This window comes from Capricornis sumatraensis, chromosome 1, assembly GCF_032405125.1.
Source record: "Capricornis sumatraensis isolate serow.1 chromosome 1, serow.2, whole genome shotgun sequence".
In the NCBI taxonomy this organism is placed as follows: Eukaryota; Metazoa; Chordata; class Mammalia; order Artiodactyla; family Bovidae; genus Capricornis; species Capricornis sumatraensis.
The window spans coordinates 78,757,152-78,779,529 of record NC_091069.1 but is presented as its reverse complement, the minus strand read 5'-3'; the positions used below and the strand labels follow the sequence as shown (position 1 = coordinate 78,779,529).

Here is a 22,378-nt window from a genome sequence, read left to right as displayed (position 1 = left end):
TTCAAAAAGGAGAATAAACTATGGTATAATCATACAATGGCACATTATTTAGCAATAAAAAGGAACCAGCTATTTGTTTATGTTACAGCATGAATTAAAAAAAATCTCTAAATGTTGAAAGAACCCTTATACAAAAAAGTGCAACTGTATGATGTCATTCATATGAAGTTCAAGAAGAGGGAAACTAATCTTTGGCTGAAAAATGTGAACATGTGGTCAGCTCTGAGAGGCTAGAACAGGGATTATGCTGGAATATGGGATTATATTAATCCCAGGGATTATCTGGGAAGGGGTACAAAGGAACATTTTAGGATGGCGGTAATGTTTTTCATCTTGATAGAGGTTTGGGTTACCAGATGTAGGTAGGTATTTATTTGCCAAAATTCAGCTCTTGTATACCTAATATTTAAATGTATGTGAATTTTACCTCAAAAGACAAAAAGATAAAAAACTACTGAATTCTAGTTAATGATATACATGCCACAGTATTAGCTGAAAGTATGCTGATATCTACAATTTTCTTTAAAATATATATAAAAAAGAAATGGACTAACGGACAAAAAGATGGATGAGTGAAAACACAGGCATAGCAAAATATTAATGATAAAATCTAGGTGACAGTATATTGGGATTCATTGTAAAATTTTTTTTCAACATTTCTCTATGTTTAAATTTTTTTATAATAAAATATTGGGAGAAAAAGATATCACTGCTGATGTTGATAGAATATTCTTTACTTTTTTTCTATTTTCTAAGTTTTCTATAATGTTTATAGAAATTTCTAAAATGTTTACAATCTTAAATATTTTAAAAGAAATTAAATTACATTTCTTAAAATACTCAAACATAAATTATTTTAAAACAAATTAAAAACTTAGATTCAGTGAAAATTAAAATGTCCACTATTTTTAAACTATTTAGTTCACTAGAAGCCTTAAGTATGCAGTTGTGTAGCAAGTCACTATTTTTGAACTAATTAAAAACCGTGAACTGATCAAATGTGGTATTAAATTTTTTTCTTTTAATGTCTAATTTTAAACTTTCCCTTGTACTCAAACCTTTCCCTGTGTTAATTAATGTATTCTCATTAAAAGTATATCACTTCTTAGACTCTATAATAACTAAGCAGGGCAATATTTCTTATGAAATCTGAGAGCTGGCTGTTTACTAAAGGCCTTTATCTTTAGATAAGCACAAGCTTTAAGCCAGGTGCTAGTCATTTGTGTCTTATTAATTTCCAAAACAAACAGAGGAGAGTGCCATGCAATTTCCATTACACACACTTCACCATTAGGACCAGGGTTTATTAGCTTGACACTGCTCCAGGAATAATGGTTTCATTCCTCACTGAAATAAAATAATGTGCCACACAACTCAGCAATGCGGAACTTCTCAAAAATGTTGTCATTTTAAACATGGTCATATTTTTAAAGTCTCCATTATGCCATAACAAAGGCCATTTGCTGTAGAGAACTCATTGTGAGCATAGAGAATTCCCACAGGGGCCCCAGACTTACCTCATTGCTGTGTCATACGATTCCGGGTGAATACAAGTTTGGTCCAAAGGATTTGGCTTTAGTACAACATTCACTGCAGTTTTGCTCCTTTTCTTGCCTTGCTTCTCATTTGTGACCTCAACACCTGCTGAAGCTGTTACAGCAACTCCCTGAGTTTCGCCTGCAGATTCAGTTTGCTGACTACTGTAACCATTTGAAACAGAAAATAACAAAATTCTGTAAAGCAATTATCTTTTAATTAAAAAATAAGATAAAATAATACTATCTGTCATAAAAAAAATAAACAGTATGGGGGGATGTGGGAGGGCTAGAGGGCGGGCAGAGGGTTTTAGAGTCTTTCATTAAAAATGAGCTTATTTCTCTGCCAAACAAATATAAACAAACAGTCACCAGACTTTGACCATGCACTTCACAGAAATTACTACTTATTTGTTTAAACCCATTAATAGGACTTTCTGTTACTTAAAGCCCCAACATTAATTGATCCTGCCTGTGTAATTGGCATTCTAGGAGAGAACAGAGAAAAGCAGATGAAAATAAATTAAATGAGAGGAGAAGGAAAAGGTGATTTCTCAGAGCTGAAAAAAACACAAGCTCCCCAAAGGAATCTACTGAGTATAAAACAGAATGAATGGGAAAAGAATAACTAGAAAAAGACTCACATTTGACTTATGACAGGGAAACTTTAGAATTTTAAAAATTAAGAGATAAAAATAAAACATTACTTTGAAAGGAACTAGAATCAAACTGGCATCAGTTTTCTCACTGACAAACACAGATGCTGGAACACAGTGGAACAGTATTCTAACAGTCTGAGACAAAATGATTTTGAATCTAAAATTATATACCTAGCAACTAGCAGACAAGTTAAAATCACTTTCAGACATGTATGGACTGTGGTACAACCCATATAATATACTCTCTCTGAAAAGAAATTCTTAAGTATAAACTCCAATAGAAACACTGAGTTCAAGAAAAATGGTAACGTGGGCTATAAGAAACAGTGATGAGCACAGAAACCATAAAAATCACTAGGTTAAATAACTGCTCATGAATATTGTAAAATATATATAAAAACAGTCTGAAACTAAAATCCCAGATTATCCCACCATAGGACACAGCATTGACGAGAGGAAGGTTGGGAAGAGACCTTTGGCTCTACTTTTCTCTAGGAGCAGTACAGAGACACCTATTAACTCCAGAGACCAATCCAAATCAAATTTAAAGATAATAACCAGAAGCATAAAAGATACAAAAGCTGGAATCACTAAGAGGAGATAAAGATGAGTAAGGAAGACAATCTGATTTCGGTGTTGGCCATATGGTGATGTTCATGTGTAGTCTTCTCTTGTGTTGTTGAAAGAGGGTGTTTGCTATGACCAGTGAATTTTCTCGGCAAAACTCTATTAGCCTTTGCCCTGCTTCATTCTGTCCTCCAAGGCCAAATTTGCCTATTACTCCAGTGTTTCTTGACTTCCTATTTTTGCATTCCAGTCCCCTGTAATGAAAAGGACATCTTTTTGGGTGTTAGTTCTAAAAGGTCTTGTAGGTCTTCATAGAACTGTTCAACTTCAGCCTCTTCAGTGTTACTGGTTGGGGCATAGACTTGGATTACTGTGATACTGAATGGTTTGCTTCAGAAATGAACAGAGACCATTCTGTCATTTTTTGAGACTGCATCCAAGTACTGCATTTCAGACTCTTTTGTTGACTATGATGGCTACCCCATTTCTTCTAAGGGATTCCTGCCCACAGTAGTAGATATAATGGTCATCTGAGTTAAATTCAACCATTCCGGTCCATTTTAGTTCACCAATTTCTAAAATGTCGATGTTCACTCTTGGCATCTACTGTTTGACCACTTCCAATTTGCTTTGATTCATGGACCTATGCAATACTGCTCTTTACAGCATTGGACCTTGCTTCTATCACCAGTCACACCCACAGCTGGGTGTTGTTTTTCCTTTGGCTCCATCCCTTCATTCTTTCTTGAGTTATTTCTCCACTGATCTCCAGTAGCAGATTGGGCACCTACCGACCTGGGGAGTTCATCTTTCAGTGTCCTATCTTTTTGCCTTTTCATACTATTCATGGGGTTCTCAAGGCAAGAATACTGAAGGGTTTTGGTCATTCCATTCTCCAGTGGATCACATTTTGTGAGAACTCTCCACCATGACCCATCCATCTTGAGTGGCCCTACATGGCATGGCTTAGTTTCATTGAGTTAGACAAGGCTGTGGTCCATACGATCAGATTGTCTAGTCTTCTGTGATTGTAGTTTCAGTCTGTCTGCCCTCTGATGACCTCTCTTAGCACCTACTGTCTTACTGGGGTTTCCAAAGAATAGCAAGAAGAGATAAGAAAGCTTTCCTCAGTGATCAGTGAAAAGAAATAGAGGAAAGTAATAGAATGGGAAAGACTAGAGATCTCTTCAAGAAAATTAGAGACACCAAGGGAACATTTCATGCAAAGATGGGTATGGACCTAACAAAAGCAGAAAATATTAAAAAGAGATGGAAAGAATACACAGAAGAACTATACAAAAAATATCTTCATGACCCAGATAATCATGATGGTGTGACCACTCACCTAGAGCTAGACATCCTGGAATGCAAAGTCAAGTGGGCCTCAGGAAGCACCACTACGAACAAAGCTAGTGGAGGTGATGGAATTCCAGTTGAGCTATTAAAAATCCTGAAAGATGATGCTGTGAAAGTGCTGCACTCAATATGCCAGCAAATTTGGAAAACGCAGCAGTGGCCACAGGACTGGAAAAGGTCAGTTTTCATTCCAATCCCAAAGAAAGGCAATGCCAAAGAATGCTCAAACTACCACACAATTGCACTCATCTCACACGCTAGCAAATGCTCAAAATTCTCCCAGTCAGGCTTCAGCCATACGTGAACCGTGAACTTCCTGATGTTCAAGCTGGATTTAGAAAAGGCAGAGGAACCAGAGTTAAATTGCCAGCAACTGCTGGATCATGGAAAAAGCAAAGAGAGTTCCAGAAAGACATCTATTTCTGCTTTCTTGACTATGCCAAAGCCTTTGACTGTGTAGATCACAATAAACTGTGGAATATTCTGAAAGAGATGGGAATACCAGACCACCTGACCTGTCTCTTGAGAAATCTTATACAGGTCAGGAAGCAACAGTTAGAACTGGACATGGAACAACAGACTAGTTCCAAATAGGAAAAGAAGTACGTCAAGGCTGTATATTGTCACCCTGCTTATTTAACTTACATGCAGAGTACCTCATGAGAAATGCTGGGCTGGAGGAAGCACAAGCTAGAATCAAGACTGCCAGGAGAAATATCAATCACCTCAGATATGCAGATGACACCACCCTTATGGCAGAAAGTGAAGAGGAACTCAAAAGCCTCTTGATGAAAGTGAAAGAGGAGAGTGAAAAAGTTGGCTTAAAGCTCAATATTCAGAAAACTAAGATCATGGCACCTGTTCCCATCACTTCATGGGAAATAGATGGGGAAACAGTGGAAACAGTGACAGACATTATTTTTGGGGGCTCCAAAATCACTGCAGATGGTGATTGCAGCCATGAAATTAAAAGACGCTTACTCCTTGGAAGGAAACTTATGACCAACCTAGACAGCATATTAAAAAGCAGAGACATTACTTTGTCAACAAAGGTTTGTCTAGTCAAGACTATGGTTTTCCCAGTGGTCATGTATGGATGTGAGAGCTGGACTGTAAAGAAAGCTGAGCACCGAAGAATCGATGCTTTTGAACTGTGGTATTGGAGAAGACTCTTGAGAGTCCCTTGGACTGCAAGGAGATCCAACCAGTCCATCCTAAAGGAGATCAGTCCTGGGTGTTCATTGGAAGGAATGATGTTGAAGCTGAAACTCCAATACTTTGGCCACCTGATGGGAAGGGCTGACTCATTGGAAAAGTCCCTGATGCTGGGAAAGATTGAGGGCAGGAGGAAAAGGGGACGACAGAGGATGAGACAATTGGCTGGCATCACTGACTTGAGTTTGGGTAAACTCCAGGAGTTGTTGATGGACAGGGAGGCCTGGCATGCTGCAGTCCATGGGGTTGCAAAGAGTCAGACACGACTGAACAACTGAACTGAACTGAAGGAAGACAAGGAGAAAAACAGGGAGGAGCCCTGTTAACTGATAAATGTAACAAATTGCATGAAGGCATGAAGAGAAAATATATAAGATGGAAGTTCAAACATATCAATATGCATAATAACTGTGAATGGATTAATATTAAGCAAAACCAGAAAATCTATGAGTCATATAAAAAACTAAATGTCATAGAAAGTTTGAAAATAAAACATACCAAGCATATTCTGAAAAGGCAGATATGGCAACAATGCTAGCAAACAAAATAGATTTGAAAATAAAAACACTCAATAAGATAGCAATAGTCATTCTGAATAAAGGCATGACCTATCAAGGAAATATAATAGTCATGAATCTTCAAGTCCTTCATTACCAGTTGAAAAAAACTAAGGCTTTAAAATAACCCAAATGTTCACCAACAGAGCACTGATTGAATTACAGTCCATTTATAAATTAAATACTGTGCTGGCATATATAAAGAATGATATAAATCAATATGTAATACATGGAAAGAGATCCAAGATATATTACTGAAACAAAATAAGTTTCAACTAGTTGTATACCATAAGTTGTTCTGTATGCATTTAAAAATAATAGACACATATATATAAGCTTATATAAGTATAAATTTATTTTTGGAAGCAATATATAAAAAACTATTTTGAAGGGACAAGTTTCACTTTATTCTTTTTTATACTATTTGAATTTACTAACCAAGTGTTTTACTGGTTAATTAATCGATTTTCCCCACTATATGAAATGTCACCTTTATCATAAATTAAATTCCCTCTGTGTTTTAGTGTATTTCAGACTCTGTTCTGTTCTACCTATTTCTACATCAAAACCAAACTGTTTTAATTACTATGGATTTATAATATATTCTGCTTTTCAGAGGGGCTGGTTTTCCCTCAGTCTTTTCCAGAAAAAAAACAAATGATTGTAACTTTCGTGTCAGAAGAAAAAATACACAATGAATGAATCAAGTAGTTCCAAAGAAGCCAAGGCATAAAAGCTAGTCTTTTATGATTACAAAATGCTAAGAAGTTTACCCAATTTCTTTGCTTTTTGTGCTACCAGGATTAGAAAGCAAGAATTTAGCTCTTAATTTACACATCTGATAATTAATGCCTTGGCCAGTTTTCACTGAGGAAGAAGCAGGGAAACTCAATTATGCTGCCCTTTTTTTTTTGGGCGGGGGTGGGGTGGGGTGGGGCACACTTCCATGGCATGTAGAACTTCACTGACCAGGAATGGAACTTGTGGCCCTTGTAGTAGAAGCACATTGTCTTAACCACTGGACCACCAGGGAAGTCCCTCAACTATGCTTAGGGGAACAGCTGTCAATATGAAGTGGTCATTGCAAAGTCTTCTTTGTAGCCTCATGTTGTACCAGTCCTTCCACTTGTGGTGCTCCGATCACATTGGCCTTAGCTTCTTTTCTTAAATACACCAAAGTGGTCCTGCCTTAGGCTGCTGCACACATATTGTTTGCTCTGCTTGAATGCCTTCCTTCTGATCCCTATGTGACTGGCTCCTTCACTTCATTCAAAACTTGGCTCAAATAACTTTTCAGTAAATAACTCATATAAAGCAGTTTATTGCTCCCTAAGATAGTGTCATATTGCTTTGTTTTAATTTTTATAACACTTACCTGAAACTGTTTTACTAGTTTATTTTTTGTCTGTCTCATTTATTAAAACCTAACTCCATGAGGCCAGTGAATTTGTTCATTTGTTCACTGCTGTATTCCCAGTACCTAGTAAAGATTAAGATAGTCTACACATATGGAATGAAGGAATGAAGAAATGAACAGCTAGGATTTATGCCAGTGAGAAGGATGGGTAACAGTACAAGAGGAGGAGGTTAATATTAGAAAAAACAGCATACACTTTAATAATCACCTGCAAAATGTTTGAATATAATCCTGGTTGACTCTGATGAAACCAGCACATTGTTGGAAAGATTTTGGACCCAGCCCTTTCACTTTCTTCAGCTGTTCTCGGTTGATGAATGGCCCATTTTTCTCACGCCATTCAATAATATTTTTGGCTCGGTTGGCATTGAGTCCAGCGATATGCCTAAAAAAATAAACAAAATGAGTAACGTGGCCAATATAATTGTTCTAAGACAACTGAAAGAAAAGATGGCATGTAAAGAAACATAAAAGACTTGTCCTATGTCTCTAAGTTCAGTTAATCAAAGGTGGATTATGTCAAAAAGACAAAGGGGAAACAGTTTTCCAAGAGGAGTGAAGGACAGTAGAAAGCAAAATAGTGACAAACCAGGGCTGTCATAAAGACGCTGGCAAACTGGTTAACAGAGGTCTAAGAAAACTACTTTCCTACAGTATTTCTACACTAGTTACATTACTTATGTTTCTAAATCAAGTAATAATTCTGCCTATTCCCAGTTAGCTTACAAAGTGATTCAGGAGTAGAAATTACCACAGCTACAGCTGGGTTGTACTCTCTTATTTTTTTGTCAGCCAAGACTTAAACGGTGGAAAGGTACTTATCCATGACAAAAAAACTCTGTCATTAGGTAGTTGACTTGATGTTAATTAGAGAATCTGAATTCTATTACAGAATTCCATACATGGAATTATGGAATATTTATTACTATGGTAGAAAGTTGCTGTTGTGTAGTTGCTAAGTTGTATCTGACTCTTTGCGACCTCATGGACTGTGTAGCCTGCCAGGATCCTCTGTCCATGAGATTTCTCAGGCAAGAATTCTAGAGTAGGTTGCTATTTCCTTCTCCAGAGGATCTTCCTGATACAGGGACTGAACCCACCTCTCCTGCTAGGCAGGTGGATTCTTGACCATTGAGCCACCAGGGAGGCAATACCTTAAAATGCAAGGGATTATTTTCTGCTGTTCTAATTTCAAAGCAGAAGAATCTAGATTTTTTTCCCCAGAGGTCCAGAATTTCCGGACTTGTATAATAAATGCAAGATTAGGAACAAAAGAACAGCTCTTCTATAACCCCAGGGGGGAAAAAGAGCATGTAAGATGTGATAATAGTATTAACATGATAAAGATTTTGATATGTAACTTGAGGAATCAAGGTAAAAATATGGTAATCATATACCGTTCCCTCAGAATTTATCTTCTGGTGATGGCCAGCTTTGACGGATGTAAGCAAGAGACTGAACTAGTGAAAAATATCTCCTTATTACGTGATGGGAAATGGCTCTTTTCCATGTTAACCTTATTTAAATTCTATTAGTGACTCAATGGAGAAGGCAATGGCACCCCACTCCAGTACTCTTGCCTGGAAAATCCCATGGATGGAGGAGCCTGGTGGGCTGCAGTTCATGGGGTTGTTAAGAGTCAGACATGACTGAAGTGACTTAGCAGCAGCAGCAGCAGTGACTCAATGGAGAAGGCAATGTCACCCCACTCCAGTACTCTTGCCTGGAAAATCCCATGGGTGGAGAGGCCTGGTGGGCTGCAGTCCATGGGGTTGCTAAGAGTCGGACACAACTGAGTGACTTCATTTTCACCTTTCACTTTCATGCACTGGAGACGGAAATGGCAACCCACTCCAGTGGTCTTGCCTGGAGAATCCCAGGGATGGGGGAGCCTGGTGGGCTGCCGTCTATGGGGTCACATGGAGTCGGACATAACTGAAGCGACTTAGCAGCAGCAGCAGCAGCAGTGACTCAACAGTTATCTTCATTTTAGATTTTCCATATTAAAAATGATAATATATATGAATTCTTATGATTATTTTCTTAAATGATGTCTTCCTCCCTGACTGATTACTTAAAGCAATGTATGAACTGATCGATTTTCTATACTTGGCAACTTCACACATATGTCCCCTTGTTTTAACTGAGTTTGGACAGTCAGTAAAGAAACTCAAGATTCTGTAATCTTTAGCCAGACTTCTTGTCTCACCTTAACAAAACTTCTGAACAGATGTTAATATCCACTCCCACAAAACTGACACATTCTTCTACAACACTGTCCAGTGTTGCCTTGAGCAGGGTCTGAGATACATCGTGCTGAAAAGAAAGATCAAACATCAATCAAAAGTAAAGAACATGGAATTCTTGGACTTCTCCATTACTTTGCCTGTATTACAGATAGCAGGCTCAGTTAAGACACAGCAAGGTCAATTTGTTCATTTCTCTTAAACACGGTTTGCTGATGTAATTGACCTAAACTTTAGGAATCTGTGTTTCATACTCTCTACTTAAACACTTGACTTGAGTACAACAGCACTGGTATTTTTCCCTTAGCTTGCTATAAAAATTACCTCTCGAGTTCGTTAAAACACAGGTTGCTGGGCCCCACACCAAGAGTCTTTGATTCAGTAGGTCTGGGTTGGGGCCTGAGAATTTACATTCCAACAAGCTCCAGAGCAATGCTGCTGCTGGTTCTGGAAGCACACTGAGCCATGCTGGTTACTATCATTTGCACGCTGCTTTGAAGTCTTATCTTCACTTGCATGTGTATTATGACCCTTTGTTCTTAAGAGAAGAGTGAACAGGAAGGAGAACATGAATATTCAGTAAGTTTGACAGTAAACCGAACTCTTATATTTCATGAAATTGAAGAGACTATTGCTTATAAGTCTTTTTTTTTTTTTTTTTTAAAAAGAGATGTCCTTTTCATCATAGGGGACTGGAATGCAAAAGGAGGAAGTCAAGAGATACCTAGAGTAATAGGCAAATTTGGTTATGGAGTACAAAAAGAAGCAGGGCAAAGGCTAACAGAGTTTTGCCAAAAGAACGTACTGGTCATAGCAAACACCCTCTTCCAATAAGATAAGAGAAAACTCTACACATGGACATCACCAGATGGTCAATCCCGAAATCAGATTGATTATATTCTTTGTAGCCGAAGATGGAGAAGCTCTATACAGTTAGCAAAAACAAGATCAGGAGCTGACTGTGCCTCAGATCATGAACTCCGTATTGTAAAATTCAGACTTAAATTGAAGAAAGTACAGAAAACCACTAGACCATTCAGGTATGACCTAAATCAAATCCCTTATGATTATATAGTGGAAGTGACAAATAGATTCAAAGGATTAGACCTGATAGAAAGAGTGCCTGAAGAACTATGGACAGACTATATGTTACAAACAGACTATATGTTACAGACTAATGTTACAAATTATACAGGAGGTGGTGATCCAGACCATCCCCAAGAAAAAGAAATGCAAAAAGGCAAAATGGTTGTCTGACCAGGCCTTACAAATAGCTGAGAAAAGAGAAGAGAAAGGCAAAGAAGAAAAGGAAAGATAAACCCATCAGAATGCAGAGTTGCAAAGAACAGCAAGGAGAGATAAGAAAGCCTTCCTCCATGATCAATGCAAGGAAATAGAGGAAAACAATAGAATGGGAAAGACTAGAGATTTCTTCAAGAAAATGAGAGATACCAAGGGAATATTTCATGCAAAGATAGGTACAATAAAGGACAGAAATGGTATGGACCTAACAGAAGCAGAAGATATTAAGAAGAGGTGGCAACAATACATAGAAAAACTATCCAAAAAAGATCTTTATGACCCAGATAACCACAATAGTGTGATCACTCCCCCAGAGCCAGACTTCCTGGAGTGTGAAGTCAAGTGGGCCTTAGGAAGCATCACTACGAACAAAGCTAGTGGAGATGATGGAATTCCAGTTGAGCTATTTCAAATCCTAAAAGATGATGCTGTGAAAGTGCTGCACTCAATACGCCAGCAAATTTGGAAAGCTCAGCAGTGGCCATAGGACTGGAAAAGGTCAGTTTTCATTCCAATCCCAAAGAAAAGCAATGCCAAAAAATGTTCCAACTATTGCACTCATCTCACATGCTAGCAAAGTGATGCTCAAAATTCTCCAAGCAGACTTCAATAGTACGTGAACTGAGAACTTCCAGATGTTCAAGCTGGATCTAGAAAAGGCAGAGGAACCAGAGATCAAATTGCCAACATCCGTTGGATCAACAAAAAAGCAAGAGAGGTCCAGAAAACCATCTACTTCTGCTTTATTGACTACACCAATGCCTTTGACTGTGTGGATCACAACAAACTGTAGAAAATTCTTCAAGAGATGGGAATACCAGACCACCTTACCTGCCTCCTGAGAAATCTGTATACTCAAACTGAGTTAGTACAAGTTATCTTTCAACTGAAAATTTTAAACTTTGAAGAAAAAAAAAAAAAGAACAATAAAGCAAGTTCAACCACCAGATTTGGTAGTGAAAATGTTGACTCCACTCAGCAATCTTTGACTTTATTTGAACCACATTTTACATATTAAAAAAAAACTTAATTTTTAAAATGATTTTACAAATATGGAAAACAATAACAATGACAGACCTATTATGGTAATAATGTTCTTAAACATCTTCAAAATTAAAGGCCAAATAAAAAGTCCTTATCAGAATAGCTAAAATGAAAAAGATGAAAAATACCAAGCATTGATAGGATGTGAAGCAACCAGAATGCTGAAAATGTCATCATGATAGATGCACGTTAGGTCAGATATACAAGCAAGGCAGTTGTATGGAGGATTTATTTTGTATGGTTTAAATGCAATTTCTCACATAAAGCTGAAATCAGATACTTGCATATAATGTAAAAATGTATTATTGTTCAATATAAATTAAACTAGATAAACTGGAAGGAATAAAAAGCAAAAATTCTTAGAAATAAAAAAAATTGCCAAAACTGACTGAAGAAGAAATAAGAAAAATGAACAGATCTATCAGAAATCTCCCCAAAGAGAAAAATCTAGGATTGGACATCTTCACTAACGAATTCTACCAAATATTTAAAGAATTAACAGTAAATCCTTTTAAAGCTCTTTCAGAAAAACATATGAGGAGGGAGCATGTCTTAACTCATTCTGTGAGGTTAGTTGATATCAAAGATACCACCAGGTAAGAAAGCTATAGACCGATATTCCTTATGAATACAGGTGCAAAAGTCCTCAACAAGACACTAACAAACTGAATCCTACAACGCATTAAAAGGATCTAACATCATGAGGTACAATCATGCACTCAGTGGATGTAAAACTCAAGAAATACATTTTTTTTCAGTTGAAAAACAATTTCCCTCGCCTTTTTAAAACTTAACTGTGGTTCTAATGAGGTGGATGAAACTGGAGCCTATTATACAGAGTGAAGTAAGCCAGAAAGAGAAACACCAATACAGTATACTAATGCATATATATGGAATTTAGAAAGATGGTAACGATAACCCTGTACACGAGACAGCAAAAGAGACACAGGTGTATAGAACAGTCTTTTGGACTCCATGGGAGAGGGCGAGGGTGTGATGATTTGGGAGAATGGCATTGAAACATGTATAATATTATATATGAAATGAATCGCCAGTCCAGGTTCGATGCATGACACAGGATGCCACGGGCTGGTACACTGGGATGACCCAGAGGGATGGGATGGGGAGGGAGGTGGGAGGGGAGTTCAGGGTGGGGAACACATGTATACCCGTGGTGGATTCATGTTGATGTATGGCAAAACCAATATAATATTGTAAAGTAATTAGCCTCCAATTAAAATAATTTATATTTTAAAAATGCCAAAGTAAATGTAGAAATGGAAAAAAAAACTTAACTGTGAAATAACTTCAAGTTTAGAAAAAAAAAAAAAAAAAACCCTGCAGGAGTAGTATAAAGGATCGCCTCATAGCCTTTTTTCAAACAAATACTTTAGTGTGCATTTCCAAATAATAAGGACACTGTATTATATACCACTGTATTAATATGATAAATAAAATCAGGTAAGTCATCAGCAATGTAATATTATCTAATGGGCTTCCCTGGTGGCTCAGTAGTAAAGAATCTGCCTGCAACACAAGAGACTCAGGTTCTATCCCTGGGTTGGGAAGATCCCCTGGAGAAGCAAATGGCAACCCAGTACAGTATTCTTGCCTGGAAAATCCCATGGACAGAAGAGCCTGGCAGGCCACAGTCTACGGGGTCACAAAGAGCTGGACATAACTTAGTGACTAGACAACAACAATACTATCTAATGCAGAGGCCAAACTCAAATTTCATCAAATGTCCCAATTCTACCTAACAGCATTTTCTTCCCAATCCAGAATTGAATCCAGGGCCACACACTGCATTTGAGTTGTCTTATAATTTTATACTCTGTGCTAGGCAGCTTCCGAGATGGTTCCCAGTGATCTCCAACTCCTGGTATTCTTGCACTTGTGTATTCTATCTCTGAGTATAGAATTCACTGATGATTCTTGCCTGTATCAGTGGACACATTCATTACTCTTTGCGACCCCATGGACTACAGCCGACCAGGCTCCTCTGTCTATGGGATTTTCCAGGCAAGAATACTGGAGTGGGTTGCCATTTCCCTCTCCAGGGGATCTTCCCAATCCAGGGATTGAACCCAGGTCTCCTGCACTGCAGGCAGACTCTACCATCTGAGATTATTTTACCACTTCCAAGATTATTTTACCACTCTCAATTACCTCTTTCTGTGAAAAAGTATTTATCTTGACTCAATCAAAATTTATAGGTTCACCGTCTTCATGTGTTCTGGACTGGAACAAATTTATGAACAACTTATACTACCCATGAAATCTTTATGAATGTTTTTATTTGAGGGTTAAAAACCCTTGTATTTAAATATAAATAAAAAACAGTGTTTAATTTTATCATAAGTAGTAAGGATAAGTATTATATTGAGGAGCTATTATTTTGAATTATGTTTTACTGTATAGAGTGACATATACATATATGCAAACATATGTGTGATGAGTATCTTGATCATGGTATAAAATATATTTTCTACTATGTATCATGATCAAAAGGTATAAAAAATAATGCGCTAAGCCAATATCACCAGTCTCATTCCACTTAACCAGTCATAGGAAATAAAATGTGAAGGTATATCTTCTGAGGCTTTCAGAAAGAGATATCCCTCTCAAATATAGACCCATGTCTTTTCTTCTTTTCATTCAAGTATGCCTCCTGCAGCTGAAGTAAGCATTATCTTATGTCACCAGGACTGGCTTGAGGATCAAGTTGACTCCCTGAATATGGCAGGTAACACATATGCAAAGACTCTGGATCTTCCTGAAATCCTGTATTGACCAGTTCTGGATTTCTTGCCCACTCTGCCCCCGTCCCAACACACACAATGACCTTCTAGCAATGACATTTCCTTATTGTTTAGTAAAAGAATAATAAATTTCCTTATTGTTCAAGCCACTTGGAGTTGGGATCTCTGATGTTTTTCTAGTTGAAGCAGTTATTTTATTTAGGAGCTTGATGTCTAGTGGTAAGACTGCTGCTGCTGCTGCTGCTGCTAAGTCGCTTCAGTCGTGTCCAACTCTGTGTGACCCCACAGACGGCAGCCCACCAGGCTCCCCCATCCCTGGGATTCTCTAGGCAAGAATACTGGAGTGGGTTGCCATTTCCTTCTCCAAGTGGCAAGACTAAAGCAACAAAAACAACAATACTACCAAAGTCCTTGAGATTTTACTGTCAGGCACTGTTATAAGGCTTCTATAATATTATCTAATTTAATCCTCACAACAACTGTAAGAAGTTTGTGCATGATTTCATAGAATTTATTCTAAGGAAATAGCAAGACTATTGTTCAAAGGTATGTACGTATGTGTGTGTACAACCTAACAATTCACCCAGAAGGTACTGATACAAATAAATTATGAAATAACCACAACACGAATTACTATGAAGTCATTACAAAGCATAAGGCAGAACAGCTATATTTTAAAAAAGCCCTTTAAAGAAAATTGGGAACACATGTAAGAATTAAAGATTTTAAAATTTAATAAAAAAAAAATAAAAAAAAAAAAAAAAAAAAAAAAGCTAATGCTTAAAAAAAAAAAAAGGGTATGTCCAAGATAACAACATACTAGGTTGAAATACTTTTTAAATCCCTCTAGCAGTTAGACTCATGTAATAAAAATTTTTGCTGTTATCTATAATCCGGGATTTTGCCTATATTCTTCCCCAACTATTTGCTTACAAAAGTACTAAAGAGTTAACAGTATTTTCTAAAGGTAAAAATCATATATGATTAGGGGAGGGAATACTGAACAGAGTTCCACATTGTTCTCATAATAGTGTCTTTGACATTAAATCAGAGGCATTGATATCTGCCATTCTAAAAACATTTTCTAAGCAACTATTATGTACCAGACACTGTGTTAGCTGTGCTCGGTATTGAAAGTATAGTAAAAACCATATGAATTTCAGGTCTTCAAGAAGCTCAGTTTACATCTGCTGAAAGCTGGGCTGTGACATACCACTCTATTGGTAGTCATGAGTATTAGAGGCAAGAGGATCCCAGGAATGATTGTGCTAATCGTCAAGGACTTGATGCCAGGAAAGATGAATTGTTCCTTTTTTTTTTAAGGTTACCTTATTCTGAATTCCAGGGCAAGTTATTTCAATTTTATAAACAGACTGTTTCAAATTCAAGGAAATATTGTTTGGGTTATTAGATTTTTACCTAAAATTTACAGGATTTTTAAAAAGGAATATAAGCAGTCATTTATAATCATCAGCTTTTTTTGAGGTCAGAATCCACATTGTTATTATTGCTCTACCACAAACTTCTAAAGAATTGCTGATCTAAACTGCTCTTTTTTCAAAAAAATTGGTCCTAAGCACTAAAATTATCTCACAATTATTTTAAAAAATCCTCCCAGATGGAATACTGTCTGTAGACTATAGCAACAAAATTTCACTTTGCATATTCCATATAAACTTTAGGTTTATTCCCAAGTGGCTTTCTCATGCAACATTCTTGAGTATTTTCTTTAGCAATTATCATTCACTCATGTCCCTTCCTGTTTCTTATTATTGTCAAAATGCAAAATGCACTTAGAAACTAAAAATGTAAAAACCTTTACAGGAAAAGTCTAGCCAAATTTCTAATAAGGCAAGTTCATTTCCTCATCTTACATCTACTTTTCTTTGGTTGACATGTGACAGTTTAAAAGTCATCCAGAAATGTGTGGGTTGAATGACCCATAAAAGACAGAACTGACAGAAGAATGGAAAACATTTGAGAAAACAGAAAATGTGTATTTAACAGTAGTTCCTCCTACAATTCTTCAAGTCTAGTATACAAGAGGTCTTTATATACTTCTTTTAAAGACTAAGACAATGGTCAGCAGCATAGAAATACTGCATGTAACACTGTTTTACTAAAAGTAAAAATCAGATACATTTAGGGGAGGGAATACTGAACAAAGTTCCATATTTTTCTCATAGTATCTTTTTAAAAACTTATGTGTTCTCTACTGGATCATACACGTTTACAAGTAACAGACAAATACTCTTGAAAAGTCTTGAAAAAGACTTTAAAAATATTTCTTCATAAGCAGATTCTTTTGAAAACAGATACTAACACCAGCAGAACATCTTTGTTTTTTTAAATGAATAAACCATAGATACAATGAACAACTCACTGTGCCTATGGGGCTCTAGATGGCAAAAGGCATTTCAGCACTACTTTTCTAAAAGATATGGAAACAGATTAAAGTATAGCCAGTGGTTGTAATGGGAAAAGATAGTCTAGAAAGACATTCTCTTTGTAAATCTTCCTCCTCTGATAAAGCATATGAAGAGTATGCTGGAGACTCCTTTACTACCAACTCAGTATTTAGGCACCCAATTTGCATAAACTTATACCACTCAATTTAAATCAGTTTATTCGAGTTAACTTGACAGAAAGATCGCTAGGACAATGACTGTTTCTCTGTTCTGCAGAAGACAAATGGAAACTAATTTTTAAACAAATCAACCTTCCACTCTGACTCCAGGGCTAGAGTAGCTCCACTCCTAAGGCTTGGATCTTCTGGGTCTCAAAGGAGTCCCCATACTTGGTCAGTGAGGTCTCCCCACTTCTGGACAACCAGAATTTCTGTTTCCAGGACACTTCAAAATCTCTGAAATCTCCATTCAGCACAAAACTCCAGGACTTTTTATATGCTGGCCTTAAGGAGTCTTGGCCTAAATATGTGCACCTTAGTATCTGGTCAAAGACATTTTTGTGAAAAACAAACAAGACTTCTACTTTTAGCTGTAAGAGAGTAATTGGTACCAGAGTACTTTTCCCACCATTAACAACTATAAAACTGGCTAAATACTTGGCTACATATACCCAGGGCACCAGGAGAAGACTCTACAAACCAGGCAAAAAAAGCAGCTGTCTGGGAGTTTGAGGCTATACGGAGATTTCTGTGACTGCGAAGTCCTGCCTGTCACTGTAGGGAAACCTCACTGATCATCCAGGTATTTTGCTGATACCTCTGAAAGGTCAGGCCTTAGAAATGGGGCTATTGAAGTCCTAGAGTAAAGGTTACTCTACATCCATTTTAACAAACTTTATAATAATCCTTTTCAGACTCATTCATTCTACCAAACATTTAAGGAAGAAATCATACCAGTTCTCTACAATCTCTCCCAGAAGATAAAAATAGTTTTATTCATAATTGCCAAAACTTAGAAGCAACCAAGATGTTCTTCAGCAAGTGGATGAAGAAATAATCATGGTACAATCAGACAATGAAGTATTACTCAATACTGAAAATAAATGTGCTATTAAGCCATAGAAAGACAGGGTGGAAACTTAAATACGTAACATTACATGAAAAGAAGTCAATTTAAAAGGGCTGCATACTGTTTGATTCTAACTCTATCACATTCTGGAGAAAGCAAAACTACAGAGACAATAAAAAGATTAGTGGTTGCCTGGGGTCAGAGAGGAGGGAGGACTCAATCAGCATAGTTCAGACTATCTTTAGGGTAGTAAAACTATTCTGTATGATACTACAATGGTGGATACATGTCGTCATGCGTGTGTGCTCAGTTACCTAGCTGTGAATGACTTTTTGCGACCCCACAGACTGCAGCCCGCCAGGCTCCTCTGTCCATGGGATTTCCTAGGCAAGAATACTGAAGTAGGTGGTCATTTCCTCCTACAGGGGACCTTTCTGTCCGAGGGGTTGAACCCCCATCTCCTGTGTCTCCTGCACTGGCAAGCGCATTCTTTACCACTGTGCCACCTGGGAAGCCCACATGTCATTATACATTTGTGAAAATCCATAGAATGTACAACATATTTCGAGTAATTAGCCTTAATATAAAATAGGGGCTTCCCTGATAGCTCACTTGGTAAAGAATCTGCCTATCATGCAGGAGATCCCAGTTCAATTTTTGGGTTGGGAAGATCCGCTGGAGAAGGTGATAGGCTACCCACTCTAATATTCTTGGGCTTCCCTTGGGGCTCCGCTGATAAAGAATCTGCCTACAATGCGGGAGACCTGGATTCAATCCCTGGGTTGGGAAGATTCCCTCGAATAGGGAAAGGCTACCCACTCTAGTATTCTGGCCTGGAGAATTCCATGGACTGTATAGTCCATGGGGTCACAAAGAGTCAGACACAACTGAGCGACTTTCACTTTAATATAAACGGTGAACTTTGGGTAGTATGATGTGTCAGTATATTCACTGAATGTAACATGTATCACTCTGGTGTGGAATGTTGATAGTGGAGCGAGTGGAGGGGGCAATAGTGCATACATAGGAGCAAGGGGTAATGGAAACTGTCTTTCCACTCAATTCTGTTAAAAAGACATAATAACCTTTATAAGATTCAATCTGATCTGATAATAAATTTACTGATTGCTAGAATAAAATTTTAGACTAGAGATCTCTTCAAGAAAATTAGAGATACCAAGAGAACATTTCATGCAAAGATGAGCACAATAAAGGACAGAAATGGTATGGACCTAACAGAAGCAGAAGATATTAAGAAGAGGTGGCAATAATACACAGAAGAACTATACAAAAAATATCTTCATGACCCAGATAATCACGATGGTGTGATCACTCACCTAGAGCCAGACATCCTGGAATATGAAGTCAAGTGGGTCTCAGGAAGCACCACTATGAACAAAGCTAGTGGAGGAGACGGAATTCCAGTTGAGCTATTTCAAATCCTAAAAGATGATGCTGTGAAAGTGCTACACTCAATATGCCAGCAAATTTGGAAAACTCAGCAGTGGCCACAGGACTGGAAAAGGTCAGTTTTCATTTCAATCTCAAAGAAAGGCAATGCCAAAGAATGTTCAAACTACCTCACGATTGCACTCATCTCACAGGCTAGTAAAGTAATGCTCAAAATTCTCCAAGCCAGACTTCAGCAATACGTGAATCATGAATTTTCAGATGTTCAAGCTGGTATTAGAAATGGCAGAGGAACCAGAGATCACACTGCCAACATCCACTGGATCGTTAAATAAGAGAGTTCCAGAAAAACATCTATTTCTGCTTTATTGACTATGCCAAAGCCCTTGACTGTGTGGATCACAACAAACTGTGGAAAATTCTGAAAGAGATGGGAATACCAGAACACCTAACCTGCCTCTTGAGAAATCTGTATGCAGGTCAGGAAACAACAGTTAGAACTGGACATGGAACAACAGACTGGTTCCAAATAGGAAAAGGAGTATGTCAAGGCTGTATATTGTCACCCTGCTTATTTAACTTGTATGCAGAGTACATCATGAGAAATGCTGGGATGGATGAAGCACAAGCTGGAATCAAGACTGCTGGGAGAAATATCAATAACCTCAGATCTGCAGATGAAACCACCCTTATGGCAGAAAGTGAAGAAGAACTAAAAAGCCTCTTGATGAAAGTGAAAGAGGAGAGTGAAAAAGTTGGCTTAAAGCTCAACATTCTGAAAACTAAGATCATGGCATCCGGTCCCATCACTTCATGGCAAATAGATGGGGAAACAGTGGAAACAGTGGCTGACTTTATTTTTGGGGGCTGTAAAAATCACTGCAGATGGTGACTGCAGCCATGAAATTAAAGGACGCTTGCTCTTTGCAAGAAAAGTTATGACCAACCTAGACAGTATATTAAAAAGCAGAGACGTTACTTTGTCAACAAAGGTCCATCAGTCAAAGCTATAGTTTTTCCAGTTGTCATGTATGGATGTGAGAGCTGGACTGTAAAGAAAGCTGAGCACCGAAGAATCGATGCTTTTGAAATGTGGTGCTGGAGAAGACTCTTGAGAGTCCCTTAGACTACAAGAAGATCTAACCTAAAGGAAATCAGTTCTGAATATTAACTGGAAGGACTGATTTGCTGAAGCTGAAACTCCAATATTTTGGCTACCTGGTGTGAAGAACTGACTCATTTGAAAAGACCCTGATGTTGGGAAAGATTGAAGGTGGGAAAAGAAGGAGATGACAGAGGATGAGATGGGATGGCATCACCAACTCAATGGACATGAGTCTAAGTAAACTCCAGGAGTTTGCCATGGACAGGGTGGCCTGGCATGCTGCAGTTCATGGGGCTGCAAAGAGTCGGACATGACTGAGTGACTGAACAGAACTGAGAATAAAATTCAATACTCTTTAAAAGAAGACAACAAAATCTGCAGTTACAAAAACATAATATCCACGATGTCCACCATACAATAAAAAATAACTCGACACAGGAAGAAGCAGACAAATATGACCCATATCAGAGTGAAAGTGTAGAACAGTCAGTCAATAGAAACCAATTCAGAATAACCCAGATGTTGAATATAGCAGACAAGAACTTTAAAGCAGCTAAAACTTAAAGGAAAACATGATCATAAATGGACTAATGGGAAACAGCAGCAGAGAAATGAAGCTGTAATAAATAACTAAATAGAAATTCCAGATCTGACAATACAGTACCTAAAATGAAAATTTTACTGGAAAGGTTTAACAGCAGCTTAGAGATGAATAGAAGAAAGGGTCAGTGGACATGAAAGTGTATTGGCTGATCAGTCGTGTCTGACTCTTTGAGACCCCATGGCCTGTAGCTCACCAGGCTCCCCTGTCCACAGAATTCTCCAGGCAAGAATACTGGAGTAGGGTGCCGTTCCCTTCTCTAGGGGACCTTCCCATCCCAGGGATTGAACCTAGGTCTCCTGCATTGTAGGCAGATTCTTCACCAACTGAGCCACCAGGCAATCAACCAATAGAAATTATCCTCTGAAGAACAGAGATAAAACAGAGAGGGAGGAAAAAGCAGAGCCTTAGTGACCTGTGAGACAATATCAGAATATCTAAATATATGTATACAGAGAAAAAGAGCAAATAGGGATGATAAATATTTGAAAAAGTAGTGGCTAAAATTTCCTCAATATTTTCAAAATCATAATGTATACATTCAAGAAGCTCAGTGAACCCACTACCAACAGACCTAGACTACAAAAAATGTTAAAAGAAATTCTTCAGGCTAGAAAACACACGTACACATGAGTATATGTGTATTCTAATTTACTTAAAAGACATATGACCATTTAAAGCAAAAATTATAGCACTGTACTTTGGGATATACGTATATGAAAACAATCACACAAATAACAGTAGAAAGCTGGCATAATATTAACTCTAAATAGACTGTGAAAAGGTAAGAATATAAATTGCAATCCCTAGAGTAACCAATAAGTAAAAAATGCAAGAAAGTACAGGTGAAAAGTCCATAAAAGAATTAAAATGGAAAATTAAAAATTATTTGATTTTCTGCCAAAGTAAGGCAGAAAAGAAAAAACAGGATAGAAAAACAGATGGGGCAAATAAAAGAAACAGCAAAACTGTAGACCTTAATTCATCTCTCTTAATACTTACATTAAATGTTAATAAGGTAAATGCTTCAATTAAAAGGCGAAGATTATCAACCAAGATATAGCTATATATTGTCCCAAAGAGACAGAGTAAATATAAACAAATAGGTTGGAATTAAAAGAATGGG

At 37.5% G+C, this 22,378-nt stretch overlaps 1 protein-coding gene across 1 annotated transcript in view; it reads right to left on the bottom strand.

Annotated features, from left to right (window-relative positions):
- SRBD1 (S1 RNA binding domain 1) overlaps window positions 1-22,378 on the bottom strand; it is a 229,899-nt gene that overhangs the window by 21,897 nt on the left and 185,624 nt on the right. The window contains exons 17-19 of the mRNA XM_068970186.1: window positions 9,516-9,622; window positions 7,515-7,691; window positions 1,518-1,697 (exon numbers count right to left, since the gene is read on the bottom strand). Of these exons, the coding sequence (XP_068826287.1) occupies window positions 1,518-1,697; window positions 7,515-7,691; window positions 9,516-9,622 (464 nt within the window). The remainder of the gene's footprint in view (window positions 1-1,517; window positions 1,698-7,514; window positions 7,692-9,515; window positions 9,623-22,378) is intronic.